General features: G+C 32.5%; 1 protein-coding gene across 1 annotated transcript in view; it reads right to left on the reverse strand.

The window, feature by feature from the left end:
- Window positions 1-6,023: 6,023 nt before the first annotated feature.
- The window catches only part of LOC135840311 (clarin-2), a 43,217-nt gene continuing 32,244 nt past the window's right edge, over window positions 6,024-16,996 (reverse strand). Inside the window, exons 2-5 of the mRNA XM_065356762.1 lie at window positions 12,808-13,056; window positions 6,743-6,931; window positions 6,484-6,619; window positions 6,024-6,252 (exon numbers count right to left, since the gene is read on the reverse strand). Coding sequence (XP_065212834.1) covers window positions 6,123-6,252; window positions 6,484-6,619; window positions 6,743-6,931; window positions 12,808-13,027 — 675 coding nt within the window. The 5' untranslated portion in view covers window positions 13,028-13,056 and the 3' untranslated portion in view covers window positions 6,024-6,122. The remainder of the gene's footprint in view (window positions 6,253-6,483; window positions 6,620-6,742; window positions 6,932-12,807; window positions 13,057-16,996) is intronic.

Below are 16,996 nucleotides of genomic sequence, written 5' to 3' on the forward strand. Positions count from 1 at the left end.
CTTTTACTCCATAATTCCTCCGCAATTTTTTCAAACAAATTTTTTACCTAAACACGTGGGATTTTTCATCATTCGCGAATTTATTTTCAATTAATTTTTAATTCGAGTTTACCTAAACTTCTTAAGATTTTCTAAAATTTTGTCTGGGTACATTTATAATCAAAATTCTAATAATTTTTCTCTCGTAGGTATTTTCGTTCGCGGTTATATCTTGCCTGAAGCTCGAAAGCATTTCTTCCTATACCTATATATATTTTAATTTCAGACCAGTGATGTAAAAAATTCGTTCGGATGTTACTGACAGGTTGATTTTAACTCGTTCATTAATTATAATGGGATAATTTGTTTAGCTCACGCGCGAATACTTATCATTAAAAAGATACCCGCACCTAGTGAAATTTAACCGTATAGAATGTCGCGCATGTTAAAAAACGCAATTTTTTTCAAAACGATATTTGCTGACTATTTTAATTTCCATACCTAGGTACCCGTAAATATTGACTTTCGTGTCAAATTTGTAATTAAAATTTCGCACGTATGTCGACGATCTTCGTGGCGTGAAATATCTCTCTAATCTTTCTCTTCAACTAGGTACCTACGTATTTGGAAAACGTTCCATTGGCTGCCTATGTAAACCTATCATATAGCCCGGGGGCCGATGAATGAAAATTTCTCTACAGTCTACCATGCTACGTCGTCGTAGGTATACCTCATTTATGGAAATTCATGCAATAGAGAATTTTCAAAGCTTCGGAATTTGTGACATAATTTGAAGAACGTATCGATAAAATGGCTCTAAATTAAAACAGAACAGCGTATATGGAACATTTTTCGAATCTGGTATCTTTGTTAGGTAGATACCTAATAGACACTGTGCAAAAATTCACCCAAAAGCGTATAGATGCAAAAGATGAAGGCACTAACGATGTGACAATGAAAGCTGAAAACGTTGTAGTACATAGAATTTATAATAGAGGCTCGACAGGAGAGAGGGCATGCAAAATTTTATACGTTAGAGAGATGAAATATGAATTACGTGTGGGTGTAATTGGTTGATGGGAATTTAACAGTGGAGTGGTTGTTGAACTTTGATGGTTAGATACTTGTAGGTATTTGAGACAACCTTTTTATTCTGAGGGCATTTTCGCAAGATTTTTCTTAGTCGTTTCAATATGGTTGGAACTTGGTACCTACTTGGTACCCAATTTTGAAGAATATTACGAACATTTTCTACAGCTTCTATAATTTTAAAACTGAACTACTTACTTTAATTTTTGTGAAATCCTGCTTGCTTTCAGTGGAAAATTTTATAGCTAATTTCACAAAAATAAATACCTACATAAATAAATATTCAGATAGTATTTTCCTTTTAAATTTCTATTCTGATTTTTCTGTTTTCCCCTTTGTTTTTGCAAAACAATACTCATAAAAAAATAGGTACTTACCTGTGCATTGTTTTTACTTATTTAATACTGTTTGAGTGTTTGTAGGTGACAAGATTTTTAAAAATTGTAGTATTTTTTCTTCAGGTCATTCACCTTGTTAGACGGAGCAGCTAATTTTCACAAGGTCGTTTCCCTTATACACTTCTTATACCCGTAGGCAGTTTACTCCTTCAAGGCTCTCCTTTGTGTTTTGTCACTTTTCGTGAGAGATACTCGTACTTTCGATTTACATAAATGCTTGACTTACAATATCAAGACCTAATTAGATAGGAAAATCTGTACCAAAAAAAGACAAGGAAGGGGCGAAAAAAAGACCACATTAAAAAGGAAGTACACGAGTTGGATTTTCAACAGCAATAAAATGTAGTAGTTCTAAAGACAACATTTTCAAATTTCAGACGAAATTAAGTAGGTATTCGGGTTTTCTCTGGTCCATTTTAAATTTAAAACAATTCCATATTTTTTAAAAATGAAACTCCATTTCCTATACTGTGCCTCTAGGTACCTAAGTTATCCGATTATTGCATGCTCAATTGCTCATTTGTTTTAATTTATTTATTCTTCCAATGTTTTTCCACAATTTTGATTGATTTCTCAAAATTTCAGTTTTCTAATTGCAGATCAAAATATCTTTCCTGAATGAATTTTATTTGAAATTTTACGTAATTTTTTACTTTTATGACTGCTCTTATCAACACAAAATATATATTTTTTTTTCGTTTTAAATTCAAAATTCGAACTTGATTCGTTTTTTTCATCAATCTGCAATGTTTTTCACTCATTTCTCTTCTAGCTATTTTACGTATTTTGATTAATTGGACCTAATTTGCATGCTCGTTTGTTTTAAATTTTCAACCATTTTTTGCATGCTCATTTGTTTCAATTTTTTTTAAATCGAATTGTTTTTGGGAAAATTTGGAGCTTTAAAATTCAACTTCTTCAAATTTTTTATACATATCAATTTGAGATTTTTTTCCTGTCATTTATTTTTGATTTTTCGGGTTCAAAGTTTTAACTACATAGGTACCTACATTTGATAATTTCGATGTTTTTCATTCAACATTAAAAAAAAAAATTTTCTGGACCATTTTGTAGGTACTTGAAATTTCAACTTATTAAATTGCATACTCATTTGTTTTGAATTTTTGACTTTTCTTCGTGTGCTCATTTGTTTTAATTTTGTTTAAAATCAACTCGCGATGTTTTCTTCCTGAATTTTATTTCAACTGATTTTCCATTCAACTTTTTCGTTGTAGGATCAATTTTTTCAAAAAAAAACTTCTGGTCCACTTTAAATTTCAAGTTCAACCTTTTGAATCTATATTCTCAATAGTTTTAATTTTTGTATCAATTCGCAATGTTTTTTTCTATAATTATTCATTACGATAAATTTTCTAAAATTGTAGTTTTTTTCATTGTAGATCAGATTTTTTCAAAAGTTCAATTTTTCCAAACATTTTGGGAAACTAAAAAAAAACTTCTCTGATTCTTCCCATTAATTTGAATGTCCCTATTTCTATACCTAATTTATTTTCCATTTTTGGAACTGAAAATTTTAACTGTATTGTTTGTTTTCATCAATGTGGGATGTTTTTCATTCATTTTCCCATAATTTATTTTCAATGATTTTTCAAAATTTAAAATTTTTGCTCTTTTCTAAACTATTTTGAACTTGAAATTGCTCGCTCATTTGTTTTAAATTTTTCTTTGCATGCTCATTTTTCTTTCTTTTTTTTTTTTCAAATCAACTTGTGATGTTTTTTTCTACAATTTCATTGCAACTTATAAAATGTCAAAGTTCAAAATTTTCAATATAAATTCAATTTTTTCAAAAAAAAAAAAAAGAAAATGCTGGGTCATTTTAAATGTTAACCTAATAAATTGCATTTCAATTGTTTCAATTTTTTGTTGGGTGCCTATCGATTTTCATTGTCTTTCTCCTGCATTCATTTTCATCGATTTTCTAAAATTTTAGTACCTATTGCAGATCCAATGTTTTTCAAGAATTCAATTTTTTCTGGACCATTTGGAATTTGAAATTTCAACTTTTCCGATTTTTTTCTACATCCTTTTTTGAATTCAATTTTTTTTCATTAATTTTCGATGTTTTTTATTCATTTTTTCACAATATAATTCATTTTGATTGATTTTTCAAAATTTCAATTTTTTTACTGTCTTCTTTACCATTTTGAACTAGGGATTTCAATTTTTCCAATCGCACGCTCATTTGTAGCAGTAGAAATGATCACTTTTTCCACTATAGGCGGTAGAAAATGAAACTTTCCTCGTAAATACAAGGTATTCGTGACGTCATACGCATTTCATTTATGGTATTCATGACGTCAGCTGCTGGAAATATTCGCGACTCATCAACCCTTTTCGCGATTCCACCACCTATTTTATACCACCAATAAGACCTACGCAACGCGCACCGTTATGTCCCTACTTCTACGTAAGAATATCCGTCATCCCTGCTACTTTTTACGTTGAACTTTCGCCTTTATAAGCTCCTGCACAAGAGTTTTATCCTCAGTTGTTAGTTCCATCAACCTACCTTGCTAGCTAATCAGTTGTTGTACGCATTCCTCCTCACGCGTTCGACTTCTTGCTGCCTAGTGGAATACCTCGGTGACCAAGACTTCGAAATACCAATTTATGCTGCGGATACACTTTCTATGGACCCATGGAACTTATCCCATTCATCATGGACCAACATACCGAGTCACACCTTACGCGTTCTTATATCTCCACAGTACCATGGGATATAAGTCATGAAGAATCATAAATGAGGAACCGTGGAATGTAACTAGCACTCGGGCGTCGGGGTTAAAAGCTCGTCAGAAGACACAGCAATCCAGAGAACGCGATGTCCTTAACCAAGACCCCAACAGGGGGTTGTATTTGAGCTTTTCAGTTTTGGGCTCAATATGCAACTAAAAACGTTGAAAGCCTGCCATCATCTTACGCATTCGATTTATTATGTTTTCTATTAGAAGTTTATAATTATCATTTAATTATAGAAGTCTCATTCATGTATACGATTTGAGCAACCTGTGATATTACGAGTTCAATACATGAATTTATTATTTGGCTAATTGAGATGTCATAATTTCCTTTGTACGCTTTAACCCTGAGAAGATCTACTATCAGGGCTTCCTACCTGTACCACTTATCAACCTATGACGTTTTCTACTTATTTATGACTTCGCGCTTCACGATATCAAGTTCCCCATTAAATCGTGTATTTACTCCAGTTCACGAGGCTCCTTAGGAAAGAGTCAGAGGACATAATGTTGGTGGATAATTGTATTCATGCGAAGAAATGCAATTATATTGAGAATCACCAAAAGTAATGTGTTCGATTTTGAGATGTGCTCCTCACATTTTGGACGCGGACATGTGCATTTTACGAGTACAACCATAGACAACGAGAGAAAATGCGCATAATTACTTTCTCCCCCTACACATTTCTTTTAAACTTTTCTTTATAATGCTCATTTTCCCTTTTTTGTTTTTAATTTTTTTTTATCAACTTAATTATGATGTATTTTTTTTACAATTTCATTGCAACTTGAATTTTTTAATATGAATTCAATTTTTTCAAAAAAAAAAAAATGCTGGGTGATTTTAAATTTCAGGCTAATAAATTGCATCCTCAATTGTTTTAATTTTTTGCTGGATTGATTTTATAAAATTTCAGTGTTTATATTGCGGATCCAATTTTTTTCTAGAATTCAATTTTTTCTGGACCATTTGGAATTTGAAGTTTTAACTTTTCCGATTTTATTTCTATACTTACCCAGATCATTAATTTTCCATTTATTTTCCATACCTAGGTACTTGATTTATTTTGATTGATTTTCCAAAATTTCAATTTCTGAAAAATTGTTTTCTGAGCCTTTTTTAATTAAAAATTTCTCTTATTTAATTGTACGCTCATTTGTTTCAATTTTTAAAAAAATAAAGTGATGTTCTCTTCCACAATTTTGTTTCAAAATCAAGTTTTTTCTTTGAAAGGTAGAATCAATTTTTTCAAAACAATCTGGACTATTTTTTTTAAAAATTACGTGCATTATTTCAATAATTTTTGTTGTTGATTATATTTGAATGTTTTTTTTACATTTTCTAAAATTTCAGTTTCATCACTGCAGATCTATTTTTTTTTTAAATTTCATTTCTTCTGACCGAAATTTCAACTTTTTTGATTGTAGGAAAAATGATTTAAAAAATCTATGTTTTAACATGTTGTTACTGACATTTTATGTTTCTTCCTGTTCCTGATAAACCAACATAACCTCCGGGTAAACGATGGGATCTGATTAGGTCTGATCATTTTTTAAATTAAACATGATTCAATCTCTTCAATCTCTAGATTAGGCAAACACTCATGCATGGACTCAATATTAGTTGCCTATGATACTGATGAAATGGAGTTATTCCTCTACGATGAGGCATCCTGAATTAACGTCGTTTTTCCATTCTCTAGAAGTCCAGATTGCAATTTTTCGTATACCAGAACATTTTCTACGTAACATAAGCATCTAATTGCAAGGAAAACAATACAATTGCGAACCTAACTCGAAGAAAAGAATTTCTTTTATTAATTTTACTATGTACAAGAAAAATATATACAAATCGGTATAATTTGATCACATGGCAATCAACACTTGAGTGATATCAGTACAACATAATAGCTCCGTTTGTTTTTTCTTCTATAATTGGAGACGTGCTCTTCGTTCTGGTGGTGGTCGCGTAGCATATTAAAATCACATTCGTAACTTGTATGGCGGCACTGATGATTACAAACCTGTTGAAAAAACACACGCATTCAAAAAGTAATTAATTAAACCAGCTGTTACTTTCGAGAATTAAGTCTCAAGTTTGCATATTCGATGGTGTTCATCATCGCGAATTTCTTCTCATTCGTGCATCGTGCGAATGAAAAGGAATGCTATATGTTCACAAACATGTTAGGTATCACTCGAGAGCATGTATACCTATCACCAAAATACACAAGTAATTTGAAATATTATATTACCAGAACGAATACGAAAGGTGAGCCATTCCTTCGGACGTCCACGCCAATTTTCTATCATTCTGACTCAACACGTTGTATTGCAATTTTAAATAGAACTGATACGTCCATATGCAAACAGCTGCTAATTCAAATAAAGCTATAACAATAGACAAGTTTGTATACCTTTTTAGACTGCAGAAGAACACATGAAGAGAGAGAGAGAGAGAGAAACAAACGGTTACATTACATAAACCGGTTGTACGTAAAATTTAATACCAACCGGCCAACGTATTCCACAAATATAATCCGGGGATTCCAGTTAACGCTGATATCGGCGTCGTTGCCGTATTAATGACTGAAAATATGGCAGAAATAACGGAAAACAGCAAACCCAACGTCAATCCGGCTACAGTCGAGAGCCACAAGCTGTACGCCAAAATATTCGGCTCGTTTTGCGCAACGTCGATGACTGAAATCGAAAACAAACAAAAAAAAAACATTTATTTGTAAATATATACATACACAAAAGCTCTATGAGAAAAAAAGTACCTATTTTTAAATGCTACGTGTCGCGAGTAAAATACAAAAACTGGGTTAATGTTTTGTTTTTAATAACATTTCAACAGTGTGTGTGTACGGTTTTTTTCGCCTCACACAGTCGCAGCATTACTCTAATAGCTTCGCTACAATTAATGTTTCTTGGCCATTTTGTTAGCTATTCTTTTAAGCATTCTTTTCAAGTCTGTTTGTGTCATAATTTTTACCATTCTTTCGCCCGCCCGTGCCTCCATCACCCTGGGTCCCTTTGTGGGCACCACCCTGCTTATTTGCACTTTATATACACCGCACTAAGTCTTATATACCAGTTCGTTTCGCGGGTTTAATTCTTTTATAATTATCTTGGCTGGTGGAAAATTCGCCTTTCGCCTTCGTCTTGTTGTGTCCTTTTTAGCGTATTGTTTTATCGGTCGTTAATCATTTTTTTTCCTTTTCCATACGCTCGTAATTACCACACCGTCGTGTAATACGGTGCCAGTTACCAGTGTATAATTGAGTATCTACAGTGTGTTACTGTATAGGGATACGCTTTTTGGCCAAATTAACTACATGAATGGTGTTACCATACTGAGAGACTGAGATCTGCAAGTACCTACCATGTCTTTTTTCGTTGCTATCAAAAAGTTATTAACAAAGTTATAGGATACGCACACATGATGAATCGAATCATACTCGTATTGTTCTAGAAATTATTATTGCGAATGGTATTGGGCAAAATAATTTTTTTTGGCCTTGATTACTTTTCAAATTAACTTATCAGCTTTCAGGAGTTTTTTGCGATATAGGGAGGAGACCGAAAATTAGAATTGAATATCCCCAATTTTGAGTAGGTATCTTTTTCACGAATTAAACTTCAGACTACTGACAAAATTATCAAATTTATGTTTGTCCCAAGTCATGTAGGCATTGAAAGAAATCAGGCAGTAGATGAATCAGCTAAAACAGCTGTTACCCCCTCTAAAATTTTCTCTGTGACCCATGATGATGTTATGTATTAACATTCTAAAAATCATCCAAAACTCCAATTGGCAAAACCTATGGAACTCAAAAACAAATCACAAACTATTTACCCACAAAAAATCAATCCTCCCTTGGAAGCACCTTAGTCACCTAAATAGATCAGAAGAAATCACAATCACCCGCCTCAGAATTGGTCATACCAAATTAACCCACAGCCATTTATATACCAAAGCTCCTAAACCCACCCGTCAATTCTGTAATTCTGAAATAATCTCCACTCAACACCTTCTATTCTATTGTCCCTCCCTCAAAACAAAACGTCAATCCTTAAACATTTCAGACCGCAACCCTACAATTCCTGACAATATCAAGCAGATGGAAAACATTCTTGAATACATCAAAGAAATCAATCTTTCAAACCAAATCTAGACTAACCCCTCGAAACTGGGCTTAAAAATCCTGGCAATTATACACGCCCAGTATAAAAAAATGTCAAAAAAAAATCAATAGGTAATTGCCATACCTAACGTATGACTTAGCTTTATAAGAATAGATGAGGATATTGGGTACAGTTTTGTTTTCATTTCAATCATGCAAGAATATCTGCTGCCAGTCAGTCCCTTGATTGATTTTTATATCCACTCATCCTTTCAAAATTTTTCATTCACCTTAAAACATGCTGACTGTCTCCCTCTCATCATAGACTCAAAAATGTATCCCAATCTCCCATATGCTTATGACTCATATCTCCATAAAGCCTCTTCTATTCTAAACTCCATTCAGCTATATCCTCTTCCTCCATTCTATCCAGAAAATCCTACAAAAACTAAGAAAAATATTCTCTCATTTGATACATCATTACTTGAACATACTTACTCAACTAAATACTCAAATCATCAATAAGTTTGTTTTTTTTTTACACGGATTATGGCAGATTTTTGAGAATCTGGATTTTGGCAGATTTTTGAGAATCTGGATTTTGGCAGATTTAAAATCCACCAGAATCTGTTAGGATAGTAGCTTTTGAAAATGGATTATGGATTTTACTTAAAGAGAGAAGACTTCTGATGTTTTGAAAGTTTGTGGTGGGGATCTAAAAAGTGTTTAAAAAAGAGATTCAAAAAACGTCCAAAAACCAGATTTTCGAGAATCCGTGTAAAAATAACATACTTACTAACTTTATTGCTCGGTATAATGATTTCATTTTGTTTTACACCGATGGGTCAAAATCTGTGGATCGCTGTGGTTGTTTGGTCATTTATGATAGCAAGGTTTTGCGATCTCCACTTCCATGCTTGTTCAGTATTCTTTCATGTGAACTATATATGCTATACTTACATCTTTAAACATGGCAATTGAGAGCAGACTCACTAAATTCCATCTCTCAACTAAGATCCAATGTAGGTGCATTCGCATTGATAGGGCCCATTTGGTCGGTGCTGAGAACTGAAAAGGGTAAGTACAGATTTTATTTTTCAAAAATTGGTATAGACCTCCAACGTTCTATGGTTGACCTCAATGGCATGCAAACATGAAGCTTTCATTCAGAGTTTTTGGCTCAAACATTGTTGAGACCTTCCAGAGAACATTAGACGTTTATATCAATTTTTGAAAAATAAAATCTATACCCTTCTCAGCACCGACCAAATGGGCTCTATCAATGTGGATGTATACCTAAGAAACATCCAATTGTCTCACAAATCTCATCTCTCCAGTCACCCATGTGACATGGATGTTACCATAGCCTGGATTCTAGCCCACTCAGGAATTTTGGGAAATGAAACAGCAGACTTAGCAGCAAAGCAGTCACTACCCAGTTGGGTGAAAATCTGCTCTTACACAACATAAAAACGCGGGCAGGAGATTTAACACTTTACGCCAATGCTTTTTCTGCCCATTAATCAGCGCGTACCTATTCTATTTAGGCGTAAAAATCTGCCATTGATCAATATTCTTGAAAATTTTTTTGGCACCAGCGGGGATCGAACTCGAGTCCCCGGATCTATGAGCAAAATCCTTGCTACCTTCGCCACCAGAGCACTTGGTAGAAGTGACTAAAGATTTATATACTAAGCTGAAACACACGCGCAAAATACCACATTTACGTGCGTTTTTCAGCAAATATGCGAATAATTATGCTACGAAATATTTGCATAGCGTATTTTTGTGGCTGGGTTTTTCAACGTGCAAAAATACGCCACATAATTAGAAGCGTAGCGGCTTTACGCGATAAAAATACACTACGAAATATTCTTGTGGCATGTTTATCAGCAGAAATTTTTTTCTGCTGTGCAGAAAATGTGACAACCTAAAAAGTCGCTTCAAATTACGCCCATGAATTGAAGCGTGATTTTGAAAACTGTAAAATCTGCTGCATGGCAGTAGTTTAAAGTCGCGTTGAAGTATAAAACGCCAATTAAACTGCTCTTTACCGCGTATTTATTGGCAAAAGAGCAGATTTTCACCTATACCAGAAACACCTGTCCTTGTGTCTGATATGATGGAAGCCATATGTTTGTGGTAAATTCCCAGCCAAAGTCACATCACCAACATTCAAGATTTGCCCAGGAAGCAGGCTGTTGCCTTATGCTGTAGGTATATGTATGTACAGGCCATACCCTCCTCACCCACTCTCATCTGTTCAAAAAAGAATGCCCTCTGTTATGCTTTACATGACAAGTCCAACTCACTATCTCCCATATCTTACTCACCTATCAAGATCATACCAATTAAAGAAAGTCACTAAACCTACCTGAAACCCTATCTGAAATACATAGCTCAAAACCCTTCAGTCTTACTCTCCTTTCTCCAAAAATCCAAGCTTCTTTCATTAATGCAAGAGTATAAATTGTTAACGACAGTTCAGCACGACAATTTAGGTGATATGAAGAAAATGTTATCCACATCCAAATAAAATTTTGACCACCAAAAAAAACTATTACCGAAAAAAATGATCCCCCTCCCAAAAAAAAAACATTTTCCAGAAAAATAACTCAGTTTGTAATAGGAAAAAAATAAACAAATAAGTTTTACAAATGGCAAGTCCTACATTTTTTGAAAAAATATGTTTTTTATGTTAAATTTGATGAAGTTTTGCTTTCCAAAAAAAATTTGATTTCTTTCAAAAAAGTTTTTTTAGTTGCTAAAATTGTGAAAAAATTCTGTTTTTTTGGACAGAATTTTTTCAAACATTTTCAAAGTGTTTCTTTTTTCCAGAACTAGCAAATAAATTTTGCTTTTCACAAAAATGTTATAAAAACCTTTTTTTTTAAAAAAAAAAAACTACCTACCATAAGTTTTCTATTTTTTGAAACATTTTCCTTTCATATTTTTATTTTTTTTTGTGAATTTACTCAAAAAAATAGGCTTAATTGCTAAAAATTAATAGAGAATTCCACTGTTTTTAACATTTTTTTTTGCTAAAATTGTGAACAAGTTTTGCTTTTTTGGCCAAAACCATCAAAAAAATTCTGCTTAAATTTTTGTGGAATTTCCTTTTTTTACAGATTTTGGTTTTGAGTTTTTGAGAGTTTATTTTGCGCTTCAAGACTGGATGGTTTTATTTCAAATTTTTTCGGGGCTTTCTTGATTTTTTTTCACGTTTTATTCTTTTGATTTCTCGTATTCTATTTTTCCATTTTTCTACAATTTTCCCCAAATTTTCGTGTTTTCTTTTTTTTTTAATTTTTATGATGTTTTTCCCTTAAATTTTAGTGCTTTTTTTCCAAGTAATTTTTTCGGAGAAGTTTTTCTATTTTTAATCGAATTTTTATCCGGGAATCCTCGTGATTTTTTTCAACATTTTAAATTTCAGCCGAATTTCTCTAATTTTTGGAGATGTTTTTTCATTTTGAATTTCGCTCTTGAGGAAGCGTTTTCAACATTATCTATTCTTTGATTAATTTTTTTCTCTTCAAATCTTGATCTTTCCTTTGTTTCTTGTTTTGATCATTACCTCTCAATTTCAATAATATTGTTACATTTTTTCCATTTTTTTTTTTGAAGTGTGTGTCAATTTTGCCATATTTTGATGTGTTTTTCTCGTGAATTTGAAGATTTTTTTTCTTTTTGAAGATCGATACATTTTTTGTATTCGAATTATCAAAATTATTTTCCCAAATTTGGATTACAAAATCCCCCCTTTTTACCTTTGATTTTAATAAGTTTCTCTTTTTAGAATGATTCTTCTTATTAATAGAATTTTTCACAATAAATTATTGCATACCTATTCTTTCTTTTCCTATTTATGAAAACTGGTACAATTAAAGCATCATTGTCATCAGAGCTAGAATACGCAGACATGGGTTTCAAAACTTTCATAGATATTTCATTGAACTGAGACAGGAAAAGAAAAAAATTCATAAATGGAAACTTACGCAGTACCTATATATGTAGGTATTTGTACTTACCAATGGAATGATTGAAATTAAAGTGATTGCACGAAAAATAGGAAAACAAAGAAATAAAACGCGAAAAGAAAGTACCTATGAAAAAGGTTAGTCGATGAAAAAGCAATCAAAAGTACCAATTTCCTTTAACCCCTTACTTATTTTCGTTTATTTTCCGATCAAGGTTTTAAACCGAGTAGGTAGGTCTATAGGTATTTAGGTCATCGAGACTTTTTTTTTTCAAAAATACGACACAATTGAAATTTTGAAAGCTAGGTACATGCGAGATATTGATATGGCTGATGGGAATTACGTTCCAGCTATTTTTTTAAAATTAGATTGTACTTATGAGATAATTATCTAAGCTGTACCTATTTCACAAAAAAAAGGAACCTAATTTAAATTAAAAAAAAAAAAAAAAAAAACTTGAGGTACTCACCATTGATATGATAAGTTCGCAATCCGTAACCAATATTCAGTGACTTTTCACCCTCGAAAAGACCAAGGTAAATATTACCGCTGGATTTGCTGGGATTGTGAGTATTCCGAGCTTGAGCAACGGTCCAATATTTGGTACCGAATGCCGCAGCCAACAACACGATGCTGATACATGAACCGAGAAATGTTAAAAACACGAATCCTCTTTTTTGAACACTCATCTCTTGTTAACGTTCATTTTTAGCATCTCCTGTAACATATAAATTTAATAAATGGACGATTATTCGATGAAAAAATATTATTGTTTTATCACATAATAGACTATGATGACTAAGTAATCAATTAAGCATGATTCATCAAAATCTGCATCTATAGTTATCAGGTAGGTATAGGTACTCTAGTTTGTTGAATAATTCCAAATAAAATGGATCGCTTTAATTCAGTCACGGTCCACTACTTTCCAGTAGCTCCCACACGACTCATTTTAATATGAATCTCTTGGCTCCAATTTCATTGTACGAATAAATGCACCTTAAGTAAATAATCTCAATTAAATATTTTCGTAAGTCAATAATGTAGGTACAAAATACTCCATTTACCAAATATGGTACGAAGACAAGTTCTTGATAATAAACATTTGATCAGAGATCTCTATAGAAAATTATACCCACTACCCAGGCATGTGAGCTCTGCTGATTGAAACGCTGTGTTGAAATTTGATATTTACACACTTCTTAAAATGTTTCTTTGGCTCAAACCAAAATAAAAAAGTAATTATCTGGCTGAATTTGACGATTAAACACCAGATACCAAGATCCAGATTAATTATTCGATTCCGAACTTGCCAAAAACCAAGATAAGAAAAATATCGAATAAATTCATCATTAGTCAAATTAGGTCAATTAGCTGAGGTTTGGCACAAAATGACAAAATTAACCCCCACGACGAATGCAACATTGCCATATTTCTTTTGGTAAATAATTTTTCCGAGTCAGAAAGTTTTATCGAACGATTATTATAAACCGAATAAGGAGATAATTTGACATTCAAATGGCGTCTGAAAGCTTAATCAAAGAGGAAAAATAAATTTCACCAATCGTCAAAATATGTAAATTTTTATCGAGTATTTTTGCCAGCTAATTGATAAAGCCTTGGAAAAAGGGTTTGAAATTTATCCAAAGTAGGTACCTACCTACGTTATTTCCTAATTGCTATGATTCTTCATATTTTACACGTGGGTGATGATGAATAACTATGATACGATTGTATAAATTCACTACCCTACGTCAATTGAAAATCTTTCGACAATGCTTTAGATATTTACATTATTATAGGCTTTGTAATGTACGTATTTAAGAATAGATACAAACAAACGATGGACTACTTTAACAAAATCGACAATTTGATAAAAAAATTTTAACATTTGTTTCACGTTTGATTTATTTTATCAGCTTTGCGCTCCAGTTTGGGAAATTAGTTACGCGCAACTTCCGCTTTTATAGGATTTGATGAATTTATTTAGGTATGGAATACCGACGAACGAATAGTTTTAAGGTATTTTTTTTTCATCGTTGTAACGCCATTATTTTATGAGGTTTTATCCTCTGGCATAGTTTATATTCCAGATAGTATGTACTATAGGTACTCTTGGTATCGTGTTTAAAGTGTGAAGAAATTATGAATCGGAATCGGATACTTATTATACCTACTTACTCGACACGGTTTCGATGATTTATGCTAAAATGGCTCGTGTACTTTGTTACAGTTTGCAAGATTACAAGTATTTAGAAATTAGAAGTAGTCTAAGGTCGTATTGTTTACGGTATAGTAATTTATTGGAAGTTAGTATCGGAATATTCTAAAATGCTTATAACTTATCGTATCATTGGGTATGTTTACTTTTTATTTTGAAAAATAAAAGCCAAATTTCGATTGTGTTTTACAAACAGGAGAATTTGTTTGTGTATGAGAAATAGTCGGAAAGCCCACTTGAAGATAAATTGCCCCCCCCCCCCGTTGATTCTCCGGGAAAACTTTTTTCTTAAAGGGGGAGTTCTAAGGAACATTTATAGCCCTTGTACTCAAAAAAAAAAAGTGGCCCTACTTACAAAATGGCGGCCATTCTGATTGACAGGTCAGCCGAAATCGTAGATTTTGCATTCCAACATAGACTTGCACAAAATCTCTCAAACTGTACAAAGGTAGATCGAAAGATCAAGCAAGAATTTATCACCTGCCGAAATTTCAAGGGCTAAAGTGCGTTTTTCGATTTTTGGTGAATTTTTGAAAATCAAATTTTGGCCAAAAATGAGGGAAAAAATCAAAATTTTACCAAATTGACCAAGAAAGCTGAAATTTGGGATACACCCTATTTTTGACATGCCAAATCGATTGGAAACTGTTTCAAACCGTTTTGAGCAGCTCTGGAGCCTCCAACAGATTTTTGAAACTCGAAATTCCCACAACATTTCACCAAAATGGAGTTGGAAATCTAAAATTTATTTTGCAAACTAATTTCAATACGCTACGAAGTCAACTTCAGAGGGATTTCAAGTCGTTTTGGAGCATCCAGCGATTTTTTTAAAATTACTGGAGCCTCCAGTAGATTTTTGAAACTTTAAATTTTCACAAAATTTCATCAAATGGAGATGGAAAGCTGAAATTTACTCTACACTCCAATTTTAACACCCTCTGAAGACGACTTCAGGTGGGTTCAAATCATTTTGGAGCCTCCAGCGACTTTTTGAAAACTACTGGAGCCTCCAGTAGATTTTTTAGACTTGAAATTCCAGCAGCATTTTACCAAATGGAGTTGGCAAGCTGAAATTTACTTCACAAACTAATATTAATACGATATGAAGTCGACTACATGGTCAATGGTGGTTTCAAATGTTTTAAATGGTTTTGAAGCTTCCAGCTACTTCTTGGAAATTTCAACTTTCCATAAAACACCATACGACTTCTCAAAAAGTGGCTGGAGGCTCCAAAACGACTTGAAATCCACCAGAAGCCCATGCAAGAAAATCATAGATGAGTAGTACTATAGTACTATTTCAGTACTATTTCTGTAAAACTATTGAGTACTAATTCAGTACTGTAGAACTAAGTAGTACTTAGTATTACTTCAGCACTACTTCTGTATAACTATTCAGTAGTACTTCAGTATTGGGATACCAAGTAATGCTATAGTACTATTCCAGTACTACTTTAGGTAAGACTATTCAGTACTACTTCGGTATTGTGGTATCAAGTACATAGTACTATAGTACCATTCTAAATACTACTTTAGACAAATTTCTCATTTTATGGTCTATGTTCAAGCTTAAACTTATTTGTTAAAAATAGGTATGTGAGTTTGAACTTCAATTATACCTGCCCAGCACACGTTTTTTCTGAAATTTAAAAAATGAAGTAGCTCTATATGCTCGAAAAACAGCAAAAAAAACGCTCATAATAAGTGATTATACAACCTAAAAAAAAAAAAAAAAAAAAAAAACGCATTACATTAATATTATTGTGCTAAGAAACCAAAGACTGCAGAAATAAGTGCTATAAAACTGCTCCATCATGGGTAGGTATCAAAATGTAGGTATGTATTTTCAATGAGCTATCAGAAAACCTAAAAAACGTCAAACATTAATTTTTTTTAAAACACAAATGCATCGATCATCGTTTTTAATTTTCATATAGGCTATAAAAAAAAATAAACATTCAGTTTTTTGTATTGACAATTTCAAAATTTTTGTTTTTTCCCATTTTTCAAACTGATTTTTGCTGTTTTTCTCCCACAAAAAAGCTGTAACGACCTGAAAAAACTTCAAAATCAACGTTTTTTAAAACTAAAATAAGCATTTGCATTTATTTATTCCAAAAATATGCGAAAAAATGCGCTATAAAGTGTCATCATTTGTCTCAAAATTGCATGAAACTGACAAAACGTAAAGAAAATTGCTATCTGCGGTATTTGGTGCAGCAAAAAAATATACGATATCATTAAAACAATTGCCTTACTAATAATGTTCTGCAATTTTTAAAAAAAAAAAGGAAATATTTCAGAATAACAAGGATAATACGATTATATTGTTCAAAATGTGCTATATCCATTGAAGTCCCCATAGTCTAGTGGTTAAGGTTAGGCAGTTAGGAACGTAGGGTCGCAGGTTCGAATCTCAGGTTAGGTAGGAAATTTT

This window comes from Planococcus citri, chromosome 3, assembly GCF_950023065.1.
Source record: "Planococcus citri chromosome 3, ihPlaCitr1.1, whole genome shotgun sequence".
In the NCBI taxonomy this organism is placed as follows: domain Eukaryota; kingdom Metazoa; phylum Arthropoda; class Insecta; order Hemiptera; family Pseudococcidae; genus Planococcus; species Planococcus citri.